Source organism: Puma concolor, chromosome B1, assembly GCF_028749965.1.
Source record: "Puma concolor isolate L17-30 chromosome B1, mPumCon1.1.hap2, whole genome shotgun sequence".
Lineage (NCBI taxonomy): Eukaryota > Metazoa > Chordata > Mammalia > Carnivora > Felidae > Puma > Puma concolor.
This window is the reverse complement of record NC_141670.1, coordinates 151,330,122-151,357,191: the sequence shown is the minus strand read 5'-3', so window position 1 is coordinate 151,357,191 and position 27,070 is coordinate 151,330,122. Positions and strand designations below refer to the sequence as shown.

Here is a 27,070-nt window from a genome sequence, read left to right as displayed (position 1 = left end):
CACAAAACCCTCTTGAGATCATCTGTCACCCTCTCTCTCTGCCCCTCCCCCGCTCATGCATGGGCGCTCTCTCTCAAAAATAAATAAACATTTAAAAAAATTCTGAAAAATTAATTAAGGCAAATTCTAAATATAATGGTAAGATAAATCTGAACTAGGCTATTAATAAAATATTTTGGCCCTCATTTCTTTTTTTCCCCTATATTCATTAAATATATAAATATATGAATGGATAGCATTTTAGATATTATAAAATATTAAAGAACTTTAGGTATTTGAATGTAAGAAAGTGATTTATATCAACAATCAAAAGTGAAAAAGATTTGAAGCAACGGATAAGAATACCCTGCGGCTAGCTGTCTTTATGGTCCGTTCCAAAGTTACTTTTCTTTCAGAGCCCAGTCTTGGATGTAATCCAATCATGATAAGCAGTGACTGGAGTATAATCACCTGGCTTATTCTTTTTAGCGCATCCATCACCCCAGCTCACTATTCCAACAAGGTGCCAGACTTTTCTAGAGTCAGGGTAAGCTAGCAGTCCACCAGAATCATTCTAGAAGAAGATAGGAAGACATGTTTCTTGTCCTGTCAAAGAATTTCCTTTTACTGCTTCTCTGGACTTATCAGAAGTCCCTGGGTACTGAAAACAGTCCACTTTCTTTTGAGCTTAGAACTGTGGAACTTAGGTTTATTCAAAACCAAGGGTAACTACAAATCACAATATACTGCCTACAGCTGCCATATGTTGGATTGACCAGAATTGAACTTTATAATGAGTTCAGCCTTGACTATGAAGACAAAGTGACTTGGCTGCTTCATCATGAATGAAGCCTGAGAAATGGGTGATGTGTATACATGCTAAACCTCCGGCCACATTTCTGGATAAGGAAGAGATAGCAGTGCATTGTGCAGATGGCCCAGAAAATAGGGCCAAATTTATTTTATCACCGTGTAAGTATTATGCTTTGTATGGATTCCTAGACTGCCATGAAGGCAGAGATTTTGTTCAGCAATACATCCCCAGCATGTAGGCTGGTGTCTGATATATAAGTGGGATTAATAAATATCTGTTATGTGGATCAAAACAAGCTAATCTATGGAAATCATTAATACACACAAAAGAAATTTGTACTGATAAACACTTCAATTAGTACTTTGGGACAAAATGATTTGATAATATGTCTAGACATACCTGACAGGCATCAGCTTTTCCTGACTTAAACACAGCACATAGCATTTTGTTGGTAACCAGACCAGATAATGAATGTGGATGATTGAAAACTTTGTTGTCGATAACCTTCCCAAAGGCTTCTTGAAGTATCGCTGGAAGAGGACCTAAAGGCAACAAATTCTGTGTATCACGGGGATCTTAACCTTGGTTGTAGAGACAAAGAATATCTATAGAATATTCTTTTTTTTTTTTTTTTTTTTGGTCAGCAAGAACCAGGCCAGTCCGAGGGTAGATTTCTCCCTTTCTGGTGTTTATTGTAACTGGCTACCTCACACATAATTCCAATTTTTCCACTTCTTATTCCCAGAGTCATTTTAGGAATTGAAGACAATGCCAAGTTTTTGGTCCCAACACTTGTTTGTTTGTTTGATTATATTTAGTGACTGATTAATTGCATGAGAGAGTGGTTGATTGGCTAACTGATTGACTGCTTAAATAATTATTCCCATGAAGCTATTACCCTTTTACAGAAAAACTTACCATTCATAAAGTCTTCCCGTCCGGTAACTACAACACTGGCATTTTCCGGAAGCTTCATTTTGGCTTCAGGAAGACAAATCCTGCGAACCTACTTTGTAAAAGAGACTTCTTCAGGGGCTCCTGGGTGGCTCAGTTGGTTGAGCAGCCAACTTTGGCCCAGGTCACGATCTCACGGTTTTTGAGTTCAAGCCCCACGTCGGGCTCCATGCTGACAGCTCTGAACCTGGAGCCTGCTTCGGATTCTGTGTCTCCCTCTCTCTCTACCCCTCCCCCACTCATGCTCTGTCTCTCTCTGTCTCAGAAATAAATAAGCATTAAAAAAAATTTAAAAAAAAAGAGACTTCTTCAGCAAGCTGTACAAGGACAATATCATTAAAAACCACAGCCCTGCTGTAATTTTCATGAAAAATAATGTTTTGGACTTTCGGTGTCATATATGGTTTATTTACTATAGTTCCAAAGTTGACAGTCCAATCTCCTGAATTATTTTTCCTGGAAAACACAATTTAATTAAAATATATGTAGTTTTTGAGTGACAACAGTGTTCACTAGTGGTCATTATCTTATAAAGCGTTAGGCTCCCAACCAACACTAGAAAGCACCAAATTTTAATTTTTAAAGATGTCTTTGACATGGAGATGTTACAAATAAAATAGTTCAAAGGACAATTAGAGCTGTCAGCCTTCTGCAAATACTCCTAAGTAGAGTCACCGATGTCTTCTGCTACTAAAGCCCCATCCAGTTCCTGAGTATTCGACTTAAGTGGGAGTCATAGAAGCAGCCTCAATGGATGGGGTCCAGAATCACGTAGTGCCAAACACCCGGATTCCATGAACCTACATCTTTGTCCATAAAAAATTGCCACTTGTTCTCACCCAATTACCCTATTATGTTTACCAAGTCAACACATCTTGACTTCTAATTTAAATTTTCTGGTCATTTCTCCAGTTCCCCACTGAAACTCTTTCTCAATTTAAGACATAACATACTGTCTAACTATTCTCACTTTCCCTCAAAATGTCAGGTGCTGTTTTCTTTTTTAATTTTAATTTCTAAGAACTTCATATAATGGTGACATTGTTCAATCCTTCTCCCGTTCAATAACCTTCAATGACTCCACACTCTCAATGTGTTTCTTAAACTCAACTCCCTTAGAATTAATTCAGGCTTCACCTCTTGAGATTTATATTTAAAAGGTCTGGTGTGATGCTTAAAGATCTATACTTTTAACAAGTCCCCTGGGTAGTTCACGATCCATGGACTACTGTTTGAAAATTGCTTCAGAAACACAAATCCTGCAAACATGCTTTGTAAAAGAGATCTTCAGGAAGTAAGCATCTTGTCAATTAAAGACATGCCCAATCAATATAACAAATGTTCTGAATATATTTTCTAATAATGTTTTCTTTCTTTTGATTTAACTTTATTTTTTATTTTTTAAAATTTACATCCAAATTAGTTAGGATATAGTGAAGCCATGACTTCAGTAGATTCCTTAATGCCCCTTACCCACTTTGCCCATCCCCCCCCCCACAAACCCTCCAGCAACCCTCAGTTTGTTCTCCATATTTATGAGTCTCTTCTGTTTTGTCCCCCTTCCTATTTTTATATTATTTTTGCTTCCCTTCCTTTATGTTCATCTGTTTGTCTCTTAAAGTCCTCATATGAGTGAAGTCATATGATTTGTGTCTTTCTCTGACTAATTTCACTTGCATAACACCCTCCAGTTCCATCCACGTAGTTGCAAATGGCAGGATTTCATTATTTTTGATTGCCGAGTAATACTCCATTGTATATATATACCACCTCTTCTTTATCCATTCTTCCATAAGTGGACATTTCAGCTCTTTCCATACGTTGGCTATTGTTGATAGTGCTGCTATAAACATGGGGGGGCATGTGTCCCTTCGAAACAGCACACCTGTATCCCATGGATAAATGTCTAGTAGTGCAATTGCTGGGTGGTAGGGTAGGTCTATTTTTAGGTTTTTGAGAAACCTCCATACTGTTTTCCAGAGTGGCTGCACAAGCTTGCATTCCCACCAACAATGCAAAAGAGATCCTCTTTCTCTGCATCCTCACCAACATCTGTTTTTGCCTGAGTTGTTAATGTTAGCCATTCTGACAGGTGTCAGGTGATATCTCATTGTGGTTTTGAATTGTATTTCCCTGATGATGAGTGATGTTGAGCATTTTTTCATGTGTCTGTTGGCCATCTGGATGTCTTCTTTGGAGAAGTGTCTATTCATGTCTTTTGCCCATTTCCTCACTGGATTATTTGTTTTTTGGGTGTTGAGTTTGATAAGTTCTTTGTAGATTTTGGATACTAACCCTTTATCTGATATGTCATTTGCAAATATCTTCTCCCATTCTGTCAGTTGCCTTTTACTTTTGCTGATTGTTTCCTTCGCTGTGCAGAAGCTTTTTATTTTGATGAGGTCCCAGTAGTTCATTTTTCCTTTTGTTTCCCTTGCCTCCAGAGATGTGTTGAGTGAGAAATTGCTGTGGGCAAGATCAAAGAGGTTTTGCCTGCTTTCTCTTCGAGGATTTTGATGGCTTCCTGTCTTGCATTCAGGTCTTTCATCCGCTTTGAGCTTATTTTTGTGTATTATGTAACAAAGTGGTCCAGGTTCATTTTTCTGCATGTCGCTGTCCAGTTTCCCAGCACCACTTGCTGAAGAGACTGTCTTTATTCCACTGGATATTCTTTCCTGCTTTGTCAAAGATTAGTTCCCCATACATTCGTGGGTCCATTTCTGGGTTCTCTATTCTGTTTCGTTGGTCTGAGTGTCTGTTCTTGTGCCAGTACCATACTCTCTTGATGATTACAGCTCTGTAGTATAGCTTGAAGTCTGGGATTGTGATGCCTCCTGCTTTGGTTTTCTTTTTCAAGATTGCTTGGGCTATTCGGGGTCTTTTCTGGTTCCATACAAATTTTAGGATTATTTGTTCTAGCTCTGTGAAGAATTCTGGTGTTACTTTCATAGGGATCGCGTTGAATATGTAGATTGCTTTGGGTAGTATCGACATTTTAACAATATTTGTTCTTCCTATCCAGGAGCATGGAATCTTTTTCCATTTCTTTGTGTCTTCTTCAATTTCTTTCATCAGCTTTCTATAGTTTTCAGTGTATAGATTTTTTACCTCTTTGGTTAGATTTATTCCTAGGTATTTTATGGGTTTTGGTGCAACTGTAAATGGGATCAATTCCTTGATTTCTCTTTCTGTTGCTTCATTGTTGGTGTATAGGAATGCAACCGATTTCTGTGCATTGATTTTATATCCTGTAACTTTTCTGAATTCATGAATAAGTTCTAGCAGTTTTTTGGTAGAATCTTTTGGGTTTTACGTATAGAGTATCATGTCATCTGCAAAGAGTGAAAGGTTGACCTCCTCCTGGCCGATTTGGATGCCTTTTATTTCTTTGTATTGTCTGATTGCAGAGGCTAAGACTTCCAATACCATGTTGAATAACAGTGGCAAGAGTGGACATCCCTGTCTTGTTCCTGACCTTAGGGGGAAAGCTCTCAGTTTTTCCCCATTGAGGATGATATTAGTGTTGGGTCGTTCATATATGGCTTTTATGATCTCGAGGTATGCTCCTTCTATCCCTACTTTCTTGAGGGTTTTTATCAAGAAAGGATGCTGTATTTTGTCAAATGCTTTCTCTGCATCTATTGAGAGGATCATATGGTTCTTGTCCTTTCTTTTATTGATGTGATGAATCACGTTGATTGTTTTGTGGATATTGAACGAGCCCTGCATCCCAGGTATAAATCCCACTTGGTCGTGGTGAATAATTTTTTAATGTATTGTTGGATCTGGTTGGCTAATATCTTGTTGAGGATTTTTGCATCCATGTTCATCAGGGAAATTGGTCTATAGTTCTCCTTTTTAGTGGGGTCTCCATCTGGTTTTGGAATCAAGGTAATGCTGGCCTTATAGCAAGAGTTTGGAATTTTTCCTTCCATTTCTATTTTTTAGAACAGTTTCAAGAGAATAGGTGTTAACTCTTCCTTAAATGTTTGATAGAATTCCCCTGGAAAGCCATCTGGCCCTGGACTCTTGTTTTTGGCAGATTTTTGATTACTAATTCGATTTCCTTACTGATTATGGGTCTGTTCAAATTTTCTATTTCTTCCTGTTTCAGTTTTGGTAGTGTATCTGTTTCTAGGAATTTGTCCATTTCTTCCAGATTGCCCATTTTGTTGGCATATAATTGCTCATAATATTCTCTTATTATTGTTTTTATTTCTGTTTTGTTGGTTGTGATTTCTCCTCTTTTATTCTTGATTTTAATTATTTGGGTCCTTTCCTTTTTCTTTGATCTAACTGGCTAATTGTTTATCAATTTTGTTAATTCTTTCAAAGAACCAGCTTCTGGTTACATTGATCTGTTCTACTGTTTTTTTTTTTTTTCTTTTTTTGGTTTCGATAGCATTAATTTCTGCTCTAATCTTTATTATTTCCTGTCTTCTGCTGGTTTTGGCTTTTATTTGCTGTTCTTTTTCCAGCTCCTTAAGGCATAAGGTTAGATTGTGTATCTGAGATCTTTCTTCCTTCTTTAGGAAGGCCTGGATTGGTATATACTTTCCTCTTATGACCACATTTGCTGCATCCCTGAGGATGTGGGTTGTGGTGCTATCATTTTCATTGGCTTCCATATACTTTTTAATTTCTTCTTTAACTGCTTGGTTAGCCCATTCATTCTTTAGTAGGATGTTCTTCAGTCTCCAAGTATTTGTTACCTTTCCAAATTTTTTCTTGTTGTTGATTTCGAATTTCAGGGCGTTGTGGTCAGAAAATATGCATGGTATGATCTCGATCTTTTTGTACTTGCTGAGGGCTGATTTGTGTCCCAGTATATGGTCTATTCTGGAGAACATTCTATGTGCACTGTAGAAGAATGTATATTATGCTGCTTTAGGATGAAATGTTCTGAATATATCTGTTAAGTCCATCTGGTCCAGTGTGTCATCCAAAGCCATTGTTTCCTTGTTGATTTTTTGATTAGATGATCTGTCCATTGCTGTGAGTGGGGTGTTGAAGTCTCCTACTATTATGGTATTACTATTGATGAGTTTCTTTATGTTTGTGATTAATTGATTTATATATTTGGGTGCTCTCACATTTGGCACATAAATGTTTACAATTGTTAGGTCTTCTTGGTGGATAGACCCCTTGATTATGATATAATGCCCTTCTGCATCTCTTGATACCATCTTTATTTTAAAGTCTAGATTGTCTGATATAAGTATGGCTACTCTGGTTTTCTTTTGTTGATCATTAGCATGATAGATGGTTCTCCATCCCCTTATTTTCAACCTGTAGGTGTCTTTGGGTCTAAAGTGGGTCTGTTGTAAACAGCATATAGATGGGTCTTGTTTTCTTATCCATTGTGTTACCCTATGTCTTCTGATTGGAGCATTGAGTCCATCCATTAACGTTTAGAGTGAGTACTGAAAGATATGAATTTATTGCCATTATGATGCTTGTAGAGATGGAGTTTCTGGTCCCTTCTAATCTTTTGTTGCTTTTGGTATATATATATATATATATTTTTTTTTTTTTTCATCTTTTGTCCCCTCAGAGAGTCCTCCTTAATATTTCTTGCAGGGCTGGTTTAGTGGTCAGAAACTCCTTTAATTTTTGTTTGTCTGGGAAATTTTTTATCTCTCCTTCTATTTTGAATGACAGCCTTGCTGGATAAAGAATTCTTGGCTGCATATTTTTCTGATTCAGCACACTGAATATATCCTGCCACTCCTTTCTGGCCTGCCAGTTTTCTATGGATAGGGCTGCTGCAAACCTGATCTGTCTTCCCTTGTAGGTTAGGGACTTTTTTCCCCTTGCTGCTTTCCTGATTCTCTCCTTGCCTGAGTATTTTGTGAATTTGACTATGATATGCCTTGTTGATGGTCAGTTTTATTTTAATCTAATGGGAGTTCTCTGTGCTTCCTGGATTTTTATGTCTGTGTCTTTTCCCAGGTTAGGAAAGTTTTCTGCTATGATTTGCTCACATAACCCTTCTACCCCTATTTCTCTCTCTTCCTCTTCTGGGACCCCTATGATTCTGATGTTGTTCCTTTTTAGTGAGTCACTGATTTCTCTAATTCTTAAATCGTGCTCTTTTGCCTTAATCTCCCTCTTTTTCTCTGCTTCATTATTCTCTATAAATTTGTCCTCTCTATCGCTGATTCTCTGTTCTGCCTTGTCCATCCTTGGTGCTGCTGCATCCGTCCATGATTGCAGCTCAGTTATAGCATTTTTAATTTCATTCTGGCTATTTTTTACTTCTTTTATCTCTGCAGAAAGGGATTCTAATCTATTCTAATCTAATCTAGTCTATCAACTCCAGCTAGTATTATTATTATCGCGATTCTAAGTTCTGGTTCAGACATCTTGCTTGTGTCTGTGTTGGTTAAATCCAACACAGTGGATTGTTGCAGTGCTCGTGGGTGCGCATGCATATGCACATGTGCGGGAGGAGTGAAAAATGGTGCCACTCAGCCACACGGTCTGTTCTCCCGAATCAGCAGTTGTGCCTGATCCTCTGTCTTCAGCTCTTGTCCACTCCCCGCATTTCCACGCTCCATGACCAGTCCCCAGGTAATACCTCTCTCCCAAGTGTTGTCTCAGATGCAGCTGTTTTCCCCAGCCCCTTACTTTTGAAGTACTGTGGCTTTGACTTGCTCTGCTCACCGAGCAATGGCTGAATGAGCAATGGCTGAATGTTGACTGCACCCAGGAATGCCTGCTGGATCCTGCTGTTTCCAGTGTCCTGAGACTGCAGCCAGGTGCCAGCCTGCCCCCCCAAAAAATCGCGAGACAGTGTAGCCTCAGATTTTCCGGGACCATGGAAAATCGCAACACACATCTGACACCAGGCTTCACCCTCAACAACCTTACCCCAGCACCAGCGAATGTGGCTGCCTTCTGGGGTCTGCTGGGACCAGATGACTTCAACAGTCTCTACCAAATGTCCTTCCAGCCGTGGAACCGCTTTTCCCCGTGTGGCCCGAGAACCTCCCGGACCCCACTCTGTTCCTGGGGATTCACCTTTCCCACCAGAGCACCACCAGGTATCAAGCTGCTGAGTTGCAGCCTTTGCACTCCCCTTGTTTACAGTCTTAGTGAAATTGAAACTCTCTCCTTTCTCCTTTCTCCCTTTTTAGTTTAGTGCCTGCGACTGTTTCCAATTTTCCACTTTCTCTCCAGCTGCTTTTGGGGAGGGGTGCTTTTCCCGTATGCTCCCCCCCCCCTCCCCAGTCTCCATCCTCTCTCCTACCACTAGAGGGGTTCCCTACCTTTTGGGGCTTCTTGCTCCCCAAGTTCAGCTCTTTGTGTCTCGTACCTGCTGAATTCTGTGGTTCAGGTTGTGCAGATTGTTTTGTTAATCTTCCAATCGGTTTTCTAGGTGTGTAGAATGGTTTAGTGTTGGTCTGGCTGTATTTCATGGATGTGAGACACACAAAAAGCTTCCATGCTCTTCCGCCATCTTGGCTCCTCCCTAATGTTTTCTTTTTTTTAACGTTTATTTATTTTTGAGAGAGAGAGAGAGTCAGTGGGGGAGGGGCAGAGAGCAAGGGAGACAGAATCCAAAGAAGGCTCCAAGCTCTGACCTGTCAGCACAGAGCCCAACACGGGGCTTGAACTCACAACTGTGAGATCATGACTTGAGCCAAAGTCAGACACTTAATGAGCCACCCAGGTAAACCTCTAATGTTTCTTTTAACAAAGTTTCTCTACTTCAAATTTGCTCTGTTTGCTGTCCACAGAATGCAAATTATGTTATTCTATCTCAACACATCTGAAGAAAGTGGTTTCCCCAACCCAAAATACATATTATTCTTTCCCATCTACCAACTGTATCAATCATATCTTATATCTTTAGATTCCTGGTCAAATCTTACACTTTCATACCTCAGCTGGAATGCTCCTTTCTTCATCAAATTTTCATAGAACTTACTATCTTGTTGTATATGTGACATTTACTGCACGATACTGCCTACTACTTTTAACATATCACATTTAAATATCTTCAGTTAGGTAGTAAACCTCTGGAGGGCAAGAAAAATAAGCACATAATAACTGGAGTCAGACATAGCTGGGCTTACATTCAATTTCTGTTATTTAGGAGCTGTATGAACTTTGCCAAGTTACATCACCATTTCTGAACCCTACTTTCCTCATCTTTAGATAGGTTAAATTATAACTTCCATACAGAACTATTGTTACAATTGAGTAAAATGATGTAAATAAAGCACTTAATGTCAGGCCAAAGTAGCTTTTTGGAAAATGTGAATTACTTCCTCTCACTTTTTCCTCTTTGACAAATTTAAATGCCTCTGCTGCTCTTTGGTTATTCAGGTTAATTATAAATTTCACTTGGCTTTGGTGAACATTCATGTATTTAGGTTAATCCCCACAGTTTACCCCAAATCCTACATTTAGTCAGATGTTCACACTTACTCAGCAAAGCAGTGAGCTGCAGATAATAGCCACCTGCTACTGATCAGAGATGCCCCACAGAAGTGCTGGCCTTTCCATTTCATGCTGGCTTGTCATGGCCATGCCCCCACCAGGGCATTCTTCCCATTCACAATTTGGTTGCCTGCCATGATACTGTTGGCTGGTCTTCCACAACCTGAAGAAAGGATGTATTTATATAAAAGCAGCCATCTTTGATTATGCTTTACGAGAAATACATCTTAAAACAATACTTGAAACCCTTCAGTGATTGTCCAGAATCTCCTAAGCAATGCTACCTCTTTCCTGGAATGTACTGTGATCACGGTACCTGACTCTATCTTGGCTTGGGTGACTTTTACTTATCCTCTTTTTCACTCTCAATCATCTTCCAATGACTGTTATTTTATCTATTTGTTGTAAGTCTCATCTCTCCAAGTAGATTGCAAAATTCTTGAAGGTAAAGACTTTACTTCTGTATGCCTGCATCTTGCATAGCATATGCAGTGCTGTCTGTAAAGCCCCATGTGGATAATAGATACACCATAAATATCCATTAAGTGAAAGAATGCATGTATGTATCTTGTGGACAACATGATACTCTAAAGAGAATTTATTTAGAAGATACAAAACTATTTTTACTCTATAATAAATGTATTTGGGATAGCCTACTTTTATATTTTCTTATTATCCTTCGTTGTCCTTTTTCCCTTTAATCTTTTTTATTTTAACTTACTCAGATATGATATTCTTCATTAATGATTCCATTCTTTGGAAACAGCTCTTATTTCATCCTTTTGGACAACTCTTACAAAAGTTACAATTCACAGGCCAGTGTTTTTCAAAAAGCAATTCCAGATCTATATCTGATATAGCCAATAATTTTGAAAGACTACTATAGATTTCCATATTACATATTTCAAGATACTTTTTAGGAAAGTGATAGGGAAATATTTGTGAATGAGTTAAGTTTGTCATAATTTCTTAACTTACAGTTGTTGGTAAGCATTTCAACATTAGCCTTGCTGATTTCTGAAATTAAAACAAAACATAAAATTAATAAAATATCACCAAGAAATTATCTTCAATCCAAGGACATATGTGCTAACTTTTCTAGCCCAATTACACCCAACATTTAACTATTCAGTCTAATTCACATATTAGCTATCAGCCCCTCTACCTCCTACCTGTTATATTTTGGCCATCTCTCCACATCTCTACTAGCTAGTAAAGGAAAGGGGAAAGGGAAATAAAAAAAAAGTTCTCAATTTTACGATAGTTGCAGTAAAATATTTAGTGAGATAACAAGCTGACGTTCTCACTAAAAAAGGCACTGGGAATTAATTATCTTTGGATTTATTTCCTTATGATAATTCTCATATGAATTACTCCAAGTTATCTATAAAGAAAAATTTTCCAATTAAAATCATATTTCATTGGGCTTATCCTTTTCTTTAGAGTCATCTCATTACCATGACTGAATTATGAAATTTTGAGAATTTAACTTAAATTCAAGTATCTTTTCTATTGTGAAGAGACTTGAGAGACAGAGAGAAGGTGGGGAACTACAAGAGGACCCACTAGCAAGTGTTCACTTTAAATCCCTAGGACACAGAGAGGCAACCTTCTTTCCCAATAGCTACACACAGAGGAATTGTATTGTTCTTTTGAGAAGCTCTGCCTCAAACTCTGTTCTCATAAGTGGTCCAGTGATAACAGGTATTCTGAGGTAAAGGAGCTGTAACTGGCAGTTGTCAGCCTTGATAGCCTTAAAGGACACTAGGATCACCTGTCGGTCTGGAAGAACCACAAAACTGGGTTCTGGAACCACACACTTATCACCTAACAGGCCTTTTAACAATCCAAATGAGAGTTTCAAGACCTTTTCAGGACCCTCAAGATATTTACAGACTTCATTTTCTGAACTGGGGCAAAATCCTATCATTTTCTTCCCTTGTTTTCTAGGAAATTATTCCAGACAATTGGTTTTTCTTTGATAGTATCATTCCCATTCTTCCATAAGAGCAGTGAAAACTCCCTATCCCCAACTTCCTTCTTATTCTAGCAGTCTCCACAATGAATGATCAACTAAGCCCCAAATCTGTTTCCTGTAATGAGATCCTGACAAGAGTAGAGTGAAGGGGGAATAATGCTTTGCTTACAGTCCTTCATCCTATTTTTCAAACATAAACGTGAAACCTTGCAAGCTCACATGCATGCCCATACTTTAGTCCTCCTTTCTATCACTCTTCAAAGATTTTATGCCACTGTCATCTCCAACTCGTTCATAGGATTGCCAAAATGTGAGAAGTATATTTTTCCCCAAAGCAAATTCCTGAAACTCCTAATTAATTTTTTCTAATATTTTTTTCAAACAGTCCAAAAACCTAAGTAATAGAAAATAATGGAAATAAGTGAAATACCTATGAGTCTAAAGGAAGTATGGACTGCATTCCAGGATGCCATGTTGTTTTTCAATATCTGATGTAAGATAGCTTCAATTTCAGTCTTCATGCTGTGCCTTTGTGCTGGAGGAAACTTGAATGTCAGTTGTAACTGTACCCTTGAACCATTGGGATCAGGACAAGAAACAACAGAAATGTTCTAGTGTGTTGTTTCTTGATATTTCAAGATGTCTTGTTAACACATTGAATTTCCCACATTTAATCATCGTATTTCCTTTACATATATATTAAAGAACAATACACAGATATTATCTCAGTATGTATAAAGTGCAAGTGTCCCTAAAAATCTTCTAACTGGTTCAAAGGTATTATTCATGGAAGAAGATATGAACTACAAACTAGAAATCAGAATAATTCAAACACACATGAGAAACTGAGTACTGGCCAGCAAATGATTGGTGTAAGATTTTATTAAAACAGTAAAAACCATGTTCTTGTACAGATATTTTCTAATTACTTTAGATGAAGAGATAAATGGAAACAAAAATGCAGTACCAGGAAACATTCAAAAGATAACTCCTAGCATATATTCAGGAGTCAGTACTAAGCTTCTCCCTATAGTTTCTCATACATCTCTACCCCAACAGAACTGCACAATGAGAAAGCTCAGAAAGATAACTCCAAAACATAGAGAGAATCTCTATTGTCTATATATTCATTACATCCTTTTTATTAATTATGAAAGGAGATTAATTCATTTTTGGAGACTTTCAAAACAAATCACATAAAAAAATATCCACAACTCTATTTTCAAAAAATTATGATCAATAGAAGAGTCTTTGAAAGTTTTTATTTGTCTATAGGTAAGTAGGTTAGTTGGTTGGTTTTTTGGCAAGCTGAATTTTTTATTTTGGTACTTCAGAATTCCCCCCGAATGGATATTGGCAATTACCAAAATACAAGTACTGTCCCTCTTTATCACTCATCCCCAGTGTTCCATGATACTTCCTCCTTGCATCCCTCCTGTCTACCCCCATACTCAAACCACTTCAAAGACATATTCAGACAAGTATTATCTTAAATTATTCACTTTGCTCCACAGTCATTATAGTGATAGTAATTATTAAAGAGACCAAAAGAAAGTTATTATAGTAAAGATATAGCCAGATGGGAATGGATGGGAGAAGAGGAGGCTAGTATATGAATACCAAAACAATAAGATTGGACTCTGTTTTCCACAGAGTTACAATGATCTTTCATCATAGTAGTCAGTTAGGACTGGCTGCTATCAACAACCTTATAATTCCCCTTCAAGTATGGAGGTTACAGATTTGTACACAACAGTTCTTACTCTGAACAGATATTTGTTAACTGCAATTATATTTTAATTTATGGAGATTTCTTCCTTCCTTTCTTTCTCTCTTTCTTTCTTTCTTTCTTTCTTTCTTTCTTTCTTTCTTCTTCCTTTTATTGTTGTTATTTAAAACCACAGTTGATGTGACATATCGTCTACCTCCCTTTCCATAAGATCCTGACTGAATTTGTACTTACAGAAGTTTGATGACCTGAGAGTTGATATATTCTTTATATATACTAGAATTTTGAAAAACATCAGACATCTGTCAAGAGAAAAAAACAAAATAGCCATCATGTCTGTTTCAATCAAATTTATTATGAAATTATTAAAAGGAATCTCTGATTTACCTTAGTCTCTATATTTTTGTTCAGATCTGTGCTGGCTTGTGAAGCTCCATTTTCACAACTATCATTGTGTGTAACTCCAGAAATATGAAAATCACCTTGGTAATAGAAAATATTTCCTGGGAAACAAAGAAATACTCAAAGAATTTAAAAATAACAGGTAGACTCAAATCCCTCCATACTTTTGTCTCAAAATTAACATTCGACCCAGATTTTTAAATTATCAGAGGGAGGGAGAAAGGAAGAGGAGGGAAATGAAGGGGAGTGACTATCCACCCATTCTAGAAATAGCAACTACCCAGTATTCATGAAGTGGTCCCCCTCCTTTCTTCATATGATAATAGACACCACTGCCCTGCCAAGCCAGGTATACCCTCAGCATCCACAGCAGAACGGCAATCCAGGCAGCCACTAACAATCCACTTTAGTGTGCACTAGAAATGAAACCTACTTTTTATGTGTAATCTAAATTCTTGATCTAGTGATTACCCAGTTAATCTTTCTAAACACTTCTGACACACTGCCCCTCCCCCATTCATGCTCTGTCTCTCTCTGTCCCAAAAATAAATAAACGTTGAAAAAAAAAAATTAAACACTTCTGACACAGGAAACATTACAAACATTTCCCTTTTCTTTCTGGATGATCTATACCCTTTTATAACTTTTCTTCTGCCCCATTTCCTATCTGCCTGCTTTCCACTCTTTTAAGTCATTCCTTGAATTCCTGCTGCCATCCTACTTCCCTCCAGCATATATGGTGGAGCATCACAAGGTCTCACATTCCCCATTCCTTCCTGTCCCCAAATGTAAAATGTCTCACCTAATATACTAGGGCCACTGTAATGTTAAAATAGGACAAGCCTAGAGGTAGTTCTTCTACATTATGCATGTACTTTTAAAAATAGAAACTCATATGAAATGGTACTCTGTTTTGGTTAAGCAATTATCCATTCATATATTTTAAGAGCAATTGTACTTTTGATTCACCTTAAAAAGTACTATAGAGTCTCTAAGGAGTGCTAATAATAATAATAGGCTTTGAAATATATATGATCTCTGAAATGAAATAATGCATTATCCCGGGAATCAGAAATATCATTTCAATCTAAAATAAAAATTAGTTTCCTATATTCCAATGGTTTCCTATATTTTTCCTTATAGCAACTGGTATATATGAAAAGCAAATGCTAGGTTCTAGCTAAGAAGTTAGCTAAGGTCATTCTGAAAAAAATAATGCATATGAAGTTAAAGAAACTAGTTTAAGCTCTGCCACCAATGGGCTGTGCTGTACTGGTATATCACTTCAGCTTTCTGGGATTTTTTTCACTAATCACAAAGACTAAATTGCAATAAATAAACTCCAAGATCCTGTTTCATACCACTTCATGATTTTAATCTATGAAGTCTTTCATCAAATAGAAGACTGACCAACTAGAATCTGCTAATTTTGTGTTATATCCAGTATGCTGAACTTGGGTATTTACAGGTAGTCAGATTAAATTGTCAAAAGTCACATATATCATGCCCATATTCAAAGAAACCATGATGTTTAGATACTTGAGTCTAGTTATATTACTGAAAATCAGAGTGATTTGAGGTGCAATTTTTAAAAAAATTTTTAAAGGTTTATTCATTTTTCAGAGGCAGAGACAGAACGTGAACGGGGAAGGGGCAGAGAGAGATGGAGAAACAAAATCCAAAACAGGCTCCAGACTCTGAGTTGTCAGCACAGAGCCCGATGGGGGGCCCCAACCCATGGACAGCAAGATCATGACCTGAGTCAGCTCAGGTCTGACGGACGCTTAACCAACTGAGCCACCCAGGCGCCCCATTGAGGTGTAATTTTTAAGTTTATTTTCCCTTGGTTTTTGTTTTTATTATTTTATTTTATTTTATTTTATTTTATTTTATTTTATTTTATTTTAGAAAGAGAGAGCGAGTAGAAGAGAAGGTGGGGTGCGGGGGGAGAGAGAGAGAGAGAGAGAGAGAGAGAGAGAGAATCTTAAGCAGGCTCTATGTGTAGCACAGAGCCCAATGTGACCCTGGGATTGTGACCTGAGCCAAAATCAAGTGTTTGACACTCAACCAACTGAGCCACACAGGCATCCCACCCTTGATTATCCTTATGAACTGAATTGTCCCCTTAAAATTTATATGTTGAAGCCCTAACCCCCAATGCGCCTATATTTAGAGATATGGCCTTTAACAAGGTTATTAAGGTTAAATCAGATCATGAATCAGGTCATAGGGTTAAGTCAGATTCTAGTAGCCTTATAAGAAGAGACACCAGAGACTCTTCCTTCTCTCTCTCTTTCTCCACAAACTACCCACCAACTCCATATGCCACAGAAAAAAAGGCATGTGAGGCAACATTGACCATGCTGGCACTCTGATCTTGGCCTCCAAACTGCAAGAAAATGAATATCTGTTGTTTAAGCCACTCAGTCTCTGGTATTCTGTTATGGCAGCCTGAGCTGAATAATACAATTATTTAGACAACTTGAATGGGAACCTACCCTGTACCTTACACTGTGGCCTATAAAATCATAGTCAGTGTTACAGGCATAGCAATAGTCAGTATTTACATTATAATCTGAGCCCATCCCAAAGTTTATAATAAAATCTTTTATTTTAAGATAGAAATAAATGTTATTACCTTTATAAAACATTGCCTTAGATGCATAGATTGCAACACTGTCTATCAGAATAACACTATCAGAATAACTACAGAGCTCCTAAAGGCACACATGGGCAGGTCCTGCCTCAGTTCCACTGAATCATAAAACATAAGGGAAGGGCCCAAGGAATGGATACTTCTTTAGAGGAGCTCTACACGTGATTCTGAGACAAAGCCAGGGCTTAGCACTGCTAGATAAACAATCTGAAGGACTTTTTAATTTGTAAATGTCTGTGTAAGCTTTTGGAAATAGTTTAAATAGTAGTTAAATAAAATAGTTAAGAAAGGGCTGAACCAGAGTCATTTCTAGAATAATGATCCTTGTGGAATATTAATTTCTGAGGTAACTCAAGAAGTAGAAACTCAAAATAATGTCTTGAGAAACAATATATTCAACAGACAAGCGAATTTCATACCACTTGAATGAGAGATTAGGTCTCATCCAACTCAAGTTGTTCTTAGTATTAACAAAGACTGTATTGGTTCCTAAGCCAGAACCTGAGAGCAAACCCGTCTTTTAAGCTGACTCTAGGTGACCTTTACAACAGAGTTTGGGTACCCATTTTTACTTCACAAGGAGCCCAGTTCAATTAACTTCAGGTAATAAAAGTCCATCTAGCCTTATATTTGAAATATTAGGTGGTTCACCATACAGAGAAAGTCAAGGGCAAATTCTCATCCCACACATATCTTGCTTAAGCCAGGATGCCTACAGTTCTCCTTTTGTCTCCTGTTCATGAATGCATTGTTTCTCCAGAAGAAGGGACTTATCAAAACGCAAATTATATTTTGGAAAGATAACTAATTAAGCTACTGGCCTTCTTCACTGGGCTTGATTTGGTAAACTCAGAGCACTTTCCTTAAGGAAATTATATAATGGATGTTATTCTTTAATGAGGAGAATCAAGCAGAGGGCAGAAGAATCCAGACTACAGAGAGTTCAAGGACAGAAATGGCACACAAGAGACTGTAAGCATACATGACCCTTCTGAAGGACAAGTTTTGAAATTGGAGATCAAGATAGTTAGAGAAAACAAAGGAGAGGCCAGAATGAAGGAAAAACTAGAACTTTCACTGTATTAGGCAAAATGTATCCTACACTGGATACATATCCTACACTATACAGGGTAATGTATTTCAGAGGAATAAAAAAGAAAAACTTATGATAAAGTAAAATAATACACTTAAATATTAAGGTTTCGGTTTCTGCTCATCTATGACATTTAAAAGCCTATGATAACAAGTGTTTGACTTTTCTTAATCTTGGTTTTTTGCATGTGAAAAAAGAGATAATAAAACCTACCCTCCTTCACTCAAAGGATTAGTATGAGGATCAAGCAGAATAATGGATATCAAATTTATTTGAAAACATTAAATAGCTACACAGACTTAAGGGTTTATTTTTCTGAAAGGTAAAAATAAGTTGGAAAGCCAAACTTTCTGAGTGTAGTATTAATTTTTTTAAATAGGATCAAATTTACATAAACATTCAGCCATTCAGCCACTTCTACTATCTACTATTAGATGAGCCACTTGTGGATTATCCATTCTTATTTTGCAATTGTATCTTAACAACCAGAATTGAGCCAAGAAGAATAAGGATTTCCAAAATTTTAGGTATATTTACTAAAAGACATAACAGCTCAACTACTGACCTAATACATATGTTCCTTTATTGACAATGCATCTTGGCATCAAAATATTGAGCTTTTCAGTTTTGCCATACTCTCATAGTTGGTAATATGTCAGAGTGGCTCAATGAGGCATTTGATTCAAAAAAATTTTTAACTGGTATTAAATAATAGAGAATGATTACGTTGGAACATAGTTAATAGATGAGAAAACTTCCATTAAGAAATTTAATATTTATATTATTTCTTATCAATTTCTAAAAGTAAAAGGAGATTTAGCAGTAAGGGTGAAAATGGAAAATAGTCAATACTGACACACTGCCAGAAAATGAACAAGGAAACCAATAGTTACTCCCAAGACTGCTGTCACTCCAAGAAAGATAAGGATCACCATCCATACTGGCCAAGATCTTCTCTGGGAGAATATTCTATGCCTATGAAAAGAAGAAAATAGCTCAAATCAGATGGGCTAGATAGTCTAAATTTGCCTGGCTCTCCTCACCTCATACAATACAATTTATAATTAGGCTCTTATGTTAGTAGGAAACATAGAAACCTTAAACATCTCAGAGAAGATAGACTCTAATGTCCATTCCTTTAACAAATCATATTCGATTTGTTAGCTATGTTAGCTTCTAGGGATATAGCAGTGAGCAAGATACACATGGTTTTTGTCCTCAAAAAGAGAAATTAAATTGCTCTTTTTATTGATCTAAAGCGGGTTACAAAACATTAAGTGTGGTCTGATTGTATTTTTGTAAACTATAGTTACATCATGTACATTAATATATATAGACTTAAAAATAAATATATAATATAACCATTTATAAGTTTTAATTAAATGTGAAAGGAAAATCATGAGGTCAACTAGAGTTGTCCCATGTTATGAGATTATGGGTAGATTATTTTCTTTTTTTGTTTACTTTTTTCCTAACTATATTTTCTAATCTTTCCATAATAAACATGGATTCTTTGCATCATATAAATTAAGAAACAGGCAACTTTCATCACTAAAACCAATCAATTAGATGAAGAATAATCAGAAAATATGGTGACTTGGCATCACCCTAATAGAGTGATCGAGGTTACAATTAGGTCTTATGGCTACCCTTAGTCTAATCTATATAAAGTTTGACACTAGTTATTTCATATACTTTGAAAGACATGATGTCATGAAATTGCTGATTTGGAGGAAGTACTGTAACACATACACATAATAATCTGATTTCAAATTTCAAAATAGCCCCAGCTCTTTCCTCAATCTTTTGTGTTCATCATCCTAAACAAAACTTGCAAAACAGAGGAGTTTGTAATCAGGGGATATATGTGGCAGATTGGCAGATATTCCTTATGAATATGAGAATCTTTCTGTTTTGATTCCTCTAAGACCAATTTATTTTTCGGTAGAGAAGTTCCTTAAAAAAAATTACCTTATGACACAACTGTGCAACTCCACCCAGTCTTATTTCCTCTCTGCCCTGTTCTCTACTCTTAATCCTGCCTCTTCTTGATACCCCTTTGATGATTTGTTAATGAGTGCTTCCCAAAACTGGGATTATTTGTCAAAGCTCTGCAAAGGAACTCCCTATTTCAGATGCATTGCATGCATGCCTTCATTCTGGAATCCTGCTGCTTAATCTCATCCTCAGAGCAAAAAGGCTATTCAGGTATTATGTTTCTTACACCAAATAAATCACACCTTAAAAGGAGTATAATTAAGGTAATTGATAATAATATTTCCAACCTTATGAATATCTGATAATATGTCTCTTTTAATAACCAGAAAAGTTTACCGTGATATTGAGGTCTCAAATTTGTTTTGGATTAGCCAGGTGGAGGTTAGTCTGGTAGCTTCATCTTTCTGAGACATGCAAATTAGTTTGAGGAACTTAAACATTTATGTAGCCTGAGTGGTGACTCTAAAGTGGCTGAAATGGTTTCTATACAAAGAATCACTATGCTACAGCTTATAAAACATTTTTCTTTGAAAGCTTCTTTTAGAAGCTCTGGGAAGTGGTAGAGAATACATACTGTTGACTAGAGCACTGATGCTTTTCTCCCCCTCATTATGGATGTCTTCCTATCATAAACAATTAAGGAGATACTTTTATATCTAAAAGATCACAGTGGTGTATGATGTATTCAACCTTTCCTCCAGAAAATGTGATAGTTGGGCTCGAGGAATTGGTCATTATTTTTGAATAATAGCTGAAATTATTAAAATGAAGTTCTAAATATTTTAAAAGTTCCATTCATGAAACAACTTACTTTCTCATTTACCAAATTAATCTTGGCCATTTTTTTAAAAACTTTATTTATTTTTAGAGAGCGAGCAAGAGAGAGAGAGAAACAGGTGGGGGTGGTGGGGAGGAGCAGAGTGATAGGGAGAGAGAATCCCAAGCAGTTTCCACTGTCAGCACAAAGCCCAAAGCAGGGCTGGAATTCACAAGCCTTGAGACCATGACCTGAGCCGAAATCAAGAGTTGGATTCTTAATCTCCTGACCCACCTACATGCCCCTTGGCCATTTTTAAAGACAGAAACCTGCCTTCCAGGATGAACTCATTTAACAAAGAGAATCGGTTAAAAATTAATCTACAATGAATTTAACCAACTGTATGTACATAATTAAACTATAACTGCCTCATTTTAGTATTGAATCTAATTCAAGTTAGGGCTCATCATTATTCTGGTATAATCAACTGTTCACCTTAATCAGTTACAATAATAATGTCGATAAAAATAATGGTAACTACACGATTCATAATTTTAAAACATTAGTCTCACTATAATTTATCCCCACAGTCCATACCAGGAATCATTTCCTAGATTATATTCTAACTACATTCTGATATTGCATTAGCTGTTAAACCACAAAGCATAAATGTAACTATAGTTTTCATTTATTAGAACTTCATTTACAAACCATTTGAATTAGATGCACCTGAATTCTGTTATACAGTGAACAGTGTGTTAAAAAGCAAGATTCCAGTGAGAAATTCCCCAAATTTTATAAAGATAAACCTTCCCCCCCGCCCCCAGAGGACTTTAAATCGTTAGGGAAAGAGTTGTGAATAAGGAACAGGGAAATTAATGATCAAATGAGTTGAATGATCTCCACCTCTAACTTTCCCCTAAATTCTAGAAAAGCAGAGAGCCTACGGAAGGGAATTCATTTCAAAATCTATGAAGTTCTGAGCCCCTCTGTAGTCTGCCTGCTACCAATTCAGGACCTAAGTTACAAAGTACATTATTCCAAAAATCCATGATGGAATTTATATTTTTAAATTATTTCCCAGAAAACATTTTCATATTTAGAAGATACAATTTCAATTACATTACTAAAGAACAAAAATGGTAGGGTTCTTATAAAAAAAGTAAGCAAAATTTTGCTAAAACTGGATTCTTTTATTCCAACTTTGTAAAACTTTCCCAGAGACTTTGCAGAGCCTTTAAACCTCAAAAACAGCATGTTTTTTAGCAGTGTCTAGAAATAAAAATCTAACTTATAGAAAGCAACCAGTTTTTAAAAAGCTAGAAGATACTCTAGCAACTTGCTAGGGTTTGTAACTTACCTCCCAGATAAAATCCCATTTACCTGTACATAATATTCTGATTGTTGTGGTGGTGTCAGGGACAATGGTGGTGGTGATGATGATGGTGACAACGATGATAGTGATAATTAAAATGACCTCTTAGAGTAGCTTTTAAGGTGATCAATGTTTCACAGGCTTATGTGCTACATTCAATGTTGATTGGTTTGTTTTTATGGGCTGTGTGAAATGTACAGAACAAATATGATGAAACTTGTCTGACTAGTACTAATGACTACCATTTTTCTATGGTTTCAAGAGAGGAGTCATCCAGGGAATCACAAACTTCCTTGACTTGACTATTTAGAAAAAAATAACAGCCTAGTCTTAGATTGGTCACCTAGAAGTTACAGCCAAGAAACAGGTTTGTCGTAAAGAGGGAAAATCCTAAATCTGTGTTTGACTGATCCATTATACTGGCTTCTTCTTCCACAGTTTGACATCGGCTATAACGAGGCAGAAGTTTCTGTCAAATGATTTTTCACAAGGTATCCATTTTAATATAACTAGTATTGCCATCATTCTGATGTAAATGAATTGTATTCATTATGGTTTACATTTAAATTTCCCTAATTGCCAGTGAGAATGATTCTCATTCTCATTCTGGGCTTCCTCTTCTGAGAATTCTGTTCATATATCTAGCTTACTTTTTCTATTGGGTTATTTATCTTTTTTTTTTTTTTATGGATATGTGTGAGTTCTCTCTGTATACCGGATATTGCAATTCTGCATGTAAGGAGCTTGGAGGTTGCCATTCCATCCTAATAATAAGTATAAAGCTTAACAGACTTTGAAATCAACAACTCATTTTGGATCCATAATATAGAGGAGGACACAGAGCAAACAACTGCCCCAAATATTGGAAAGATAGAGAATACAGTGAGTCTTGACTTAACGGAGTCAAGACTCAAGAGCAGAAAACATCATGGGAACCAGGGCTGGGATAGGAAAACCTGAACTGTAACTGACAGTTGGAGTTGTTGGAGATTTGGTATGGATAACTCTGAGAGTTAAAAACAACAGAGGGGTCCAGTTACAGAGGGACCCCCACAGTATTGTGAAATTTACTTCCAGAAATTCAAACAGATTCCCACAATATATATCAAAGAAAAAAATCCCTTTGGGCTTCTGGCAGGGAGAGGGAAAACAAATATTCTGGAGTACTCTATAGTTCTTAAAAGGCCTGACAGTGGGGACAACTAGTTAATCAAAACCTAACCTGTTGGGGTATTAGCAGAACCTAACTGACCTGGGAAAGGGAAATACCCAACCTCAGACCATTCAGAACACGGGGAAAAAAACTGAGAAAACACTTGTGAAGTTCATAGGGCAGAGGCATAGGCACATTAAAAGATTACACTTAATCTTCAGTCTATAGAACACTTTTCTTCTCCCTACACCTTACCACCACATCACTAAAGTTCTGTTTATAGTAGCTCATTTACCTGGTATATCATGTCCAGTTATCAGGGAAAATTTACAGGACATACCAAAAGGAAAAAACAAAACAAAACAAAACAGAAAAACCCTCAATTTGAAGAGACAGAATAAGCATCAGAACAAGACACGCCAGGGATGTTGGAATTATTATACCAGGAATTTAAAATAACTATGATTAATAGCTATGGTTAAAGCTGATAACTTTAATGGATAAAGTAGAGGGCATGCAAGAAAAGATGGGAAATGTAAGCAGAGATGGAAATACTACAAAAAAAAAAAAAAAAAAGAAATGTTAGAGATAAAACAAAACCAAACACTAAAATAGAAATACATAATTCCTTTGAAGGGACATAACAATCCTTAATGTGTATGCCTAACTATAGTGTCAAACTACTTGAGGCAAAAAGCAATAGAACTCCAAGGAGAAATAGATGAATCCATCACCATAGTCTGACACATATACAGAAACACATCTATATCAGAAATGGACAGATCCAGCAGCCAGAAAATCAGGAACAGCACAGTTGATCTTAACACCATCAATCAACTGGATATAATTGACACCTATAGACCACTTCATCCAACAATAGAATACATATTCTTCTCAAGAGCACATGGAATATTCATCAAGGGGGACCACATTCTGAACCACAAAACACACCCTGACAAATTCAAAAGAATAGAAATCATACAATGTCAACTCTTAGACCATAATGGAATTAAACTAGAAATAGCAATAATAGAAAGGTAACTGGAAATCCCATAATGTGGAGGTTAAATAACATACTTCTAAATAACATTTGTCAAGAGAACTCTCAAAAGAAATTTTGAAATATTTTGGAACTAAATGAAAACAAAACCACAACATGTCAAAACTCATGTGAAGCAGTGCTTAGAAAAAAATGTATAGCATTAAACTCATATACAGTTGGCCCTTGAACAAAAAGGGGCTTAGGGATGCTGATCCCACACCACCCCATGCAGTCAAAAATCTGCATATAACTTGACTCCCCCAAAACTTAACTACTAATAGCCTACTGTTGACTGGAAGCCTTACCAATAACATAAACAGTTAACACATATTTTGTATTTGTATTACATATCTTATTCTTACAATAAAGTAAGCTAGAGAAAAGAAAATATTATTTAGAAAATTTTAAGTAAGAGAAAATACACTTACAGTACCGTAAAAAATCTGTAAGTGAACCTGTGCAGTTCTAACCTGTGTTGTTCAAGGATCAACTGTATTTGATTTACTTTGTCCTATTGTAAATGGTATTATTCTGTAAATTTCATGTTATACTTGTTGCTGGCATATAGAAATACAATTGATTTTTGTATATTGAACTTCTTTCCAGAAAACTGACATTTATTTTTTTCTAATTTGAACCTTCTTTTGAATATTTACCATACACCTATATCATCAAGTCATCTGCAAATAAGAATAGAATTACTACTTCTTTTTCATTGCTTATATTTTTTATTTTGTTTTGGTTCATTGGTTGACTCATTGTTTTATCCTTATGTCATAGAACTCTAGTACGTTGTTGAAAAAAATGATAATAGCAGGCATCCTTCCTTTGCTCTCAGCTTCAGGGAGAGGCTTTCAGTGTTTCTGCCGGAGACCAGCTCCAGCAACCAGGGGTTCCCGAAGGAAGAACAGTGTCGGTGAAAATAAAACAAAACTAAAATAAAAAAAAAACTAAAAATAAAAAACTAAAATAAAAATGGACACAGACAACAGCAGTGTGTTGAACTGGCTGATTTATTGTAGCAAACGTGGCATTATATTTGCTAGTGATTTCCTTGTAGCATACGTCATCTACGTTTTTCTAACATTACCTAATTTTAAAAACGTTCCTATGTGTAATCAACCTTTAAGAAATAACATGGCGATTTTCCCGTAATGTTCCCACATACCCTTTGATTATTGATTAATTTCTTACATTATTCCATTATTCATCTGCGTTTATCTATAATTATCTATAGTCTATGAAGCATTTGCCTTGCTGTTCGCATAAAACACCTCAAGTGGAACGGTTACAGGGACATGACCTCCTAACCACTTGAAGCCAGAAGAACACTGTGTTTGCCTCAGTCCGAGGTGCCAGAAAGGGGCTGAAAAGGCCTTAGAAACCCATGCCTCATACATTCTCAGAGACACAATGCACCTAGGAACCAATGAACCATTCTGTACCTTAACCGACTAGGTTCAGTCATCATCTGGAATGCCTCCGGGGGGCCAGGTGGGGCTATGGGTTGAAGTCACCTGTGCCCAGAGATACACTCCTTAGTTGCCAGAGTGAGGCTTTCAAATCTTTATGTCTCTCCTTTACAGGCCCTCTTTGCTAGCAAATGCATGAGGCTATCCTTCCTGTAAGTAGAGGAGTATCCATAGGGGATGGCAGGGGCTAAACGTAAGGCCCTTGCGGAACCTTATTTTCTTTCCTAATGGTTCTTTTCCCAGGGGGCCTGTCGAGGGCAATTCCCCAACAGACAATACCCCAGGTTGTTTTAAGGCCGAATTACCTAAAAGCAGGAGTGCAAGAAGCTTCACTGTCGGTGGGCCGCCTTGCAGTCACCAATCCGTCCACAGACCAGGCTTTGCCACTCAGGCTGGGATAGCTCGGCTTCCAGCATCTCCCCCTTTTTATTTTTTAATTTAATGGCATGAAGTTCCATTGCCAGCCCCTGGATACTACCCCTCAACAGTCTGACGATGACTGGAAGCAGAAGAAGAATTATCAATCCTCCAATCAAAGCCACTTTAATCATAGTGGTAAAAAAGCTTTTATGAGAGACATAAGAGGATAAATTTTGAAAAAAATGTGTTTGATATTTGTGAGGCAGAAAACTCAGCCTCAGCTTGACTAATCTCACGAATATCTTTATGTAAAGAATTTAAATCAAAATTTAAATCTGAGTGATTCCAGATACCTAGGATATGATTTTTAACTCTCTCCCAAGAATACAAAGATTGGTTAACTTTTAGGGGCATTACACAAATCCAATGAAAATCAATATGACATCTCAAGGCAAGGCGAACCTTAAAAGAGGTCTGTTCCTGACCAATCATGGGAACAGCTTCTTCTAAAGCATTAACCTTAGAGGTTAGTTTTCTATCTATAATTTCTTGTGTAGGTAAAGCCATGGATACATTTTTTGGTAATTGATCAGTAAAAGTTGCTGTGTGAATTTCTTGAGATAAGGCTATAGCAGAAAGCGAAAGGGAAGTTGCTAAAGCTATAAATGCTGTAATTCCAAGAATAAGAGGAGCTACAAAGCGACAACCACAAACAAGAAGTGGATTTACATCCTGCAAAGCTTGCAAACCATAACTATCAAACCATGTAGTATTTAGAGTGACAGGAACCATTAAATATGGGGGTCGCTGAACAATCATCAGTGTTTTTACATTTGTTAAAGGGAAACACAATTTGTAAG

General features: G+C 36.8%; 1 protein-coding gene across 1 annotated transcript; it reads right to left on the bottom strand.

The window, feature by feature from the left end:
* Positions 1-391: 391 nt before the first annotated feature.
* LOC112858717 (transmembrane protease serine 11B-like) lies at positions 392-27,029 on the bottom strand. The gene is given in 12 exon segments (XM_086702976.1): positions 392-553; positions 1,193-1,335; positions 1,712-1,825; positions 2,061-2,203; positions 10,184-10,358; positions 11,174-11,212; positions 12,604-12,784; positions 14,133-14,204; positions 14,290-14,405; positions 18,910-19,028; positions 22,426-22,526; positions 26,673-27,029. Coding segments are annotated over 12 exon segments (1,722 nt in total).
* Positions 27,030-27,070: the final 41 nt, after the last annotated feature.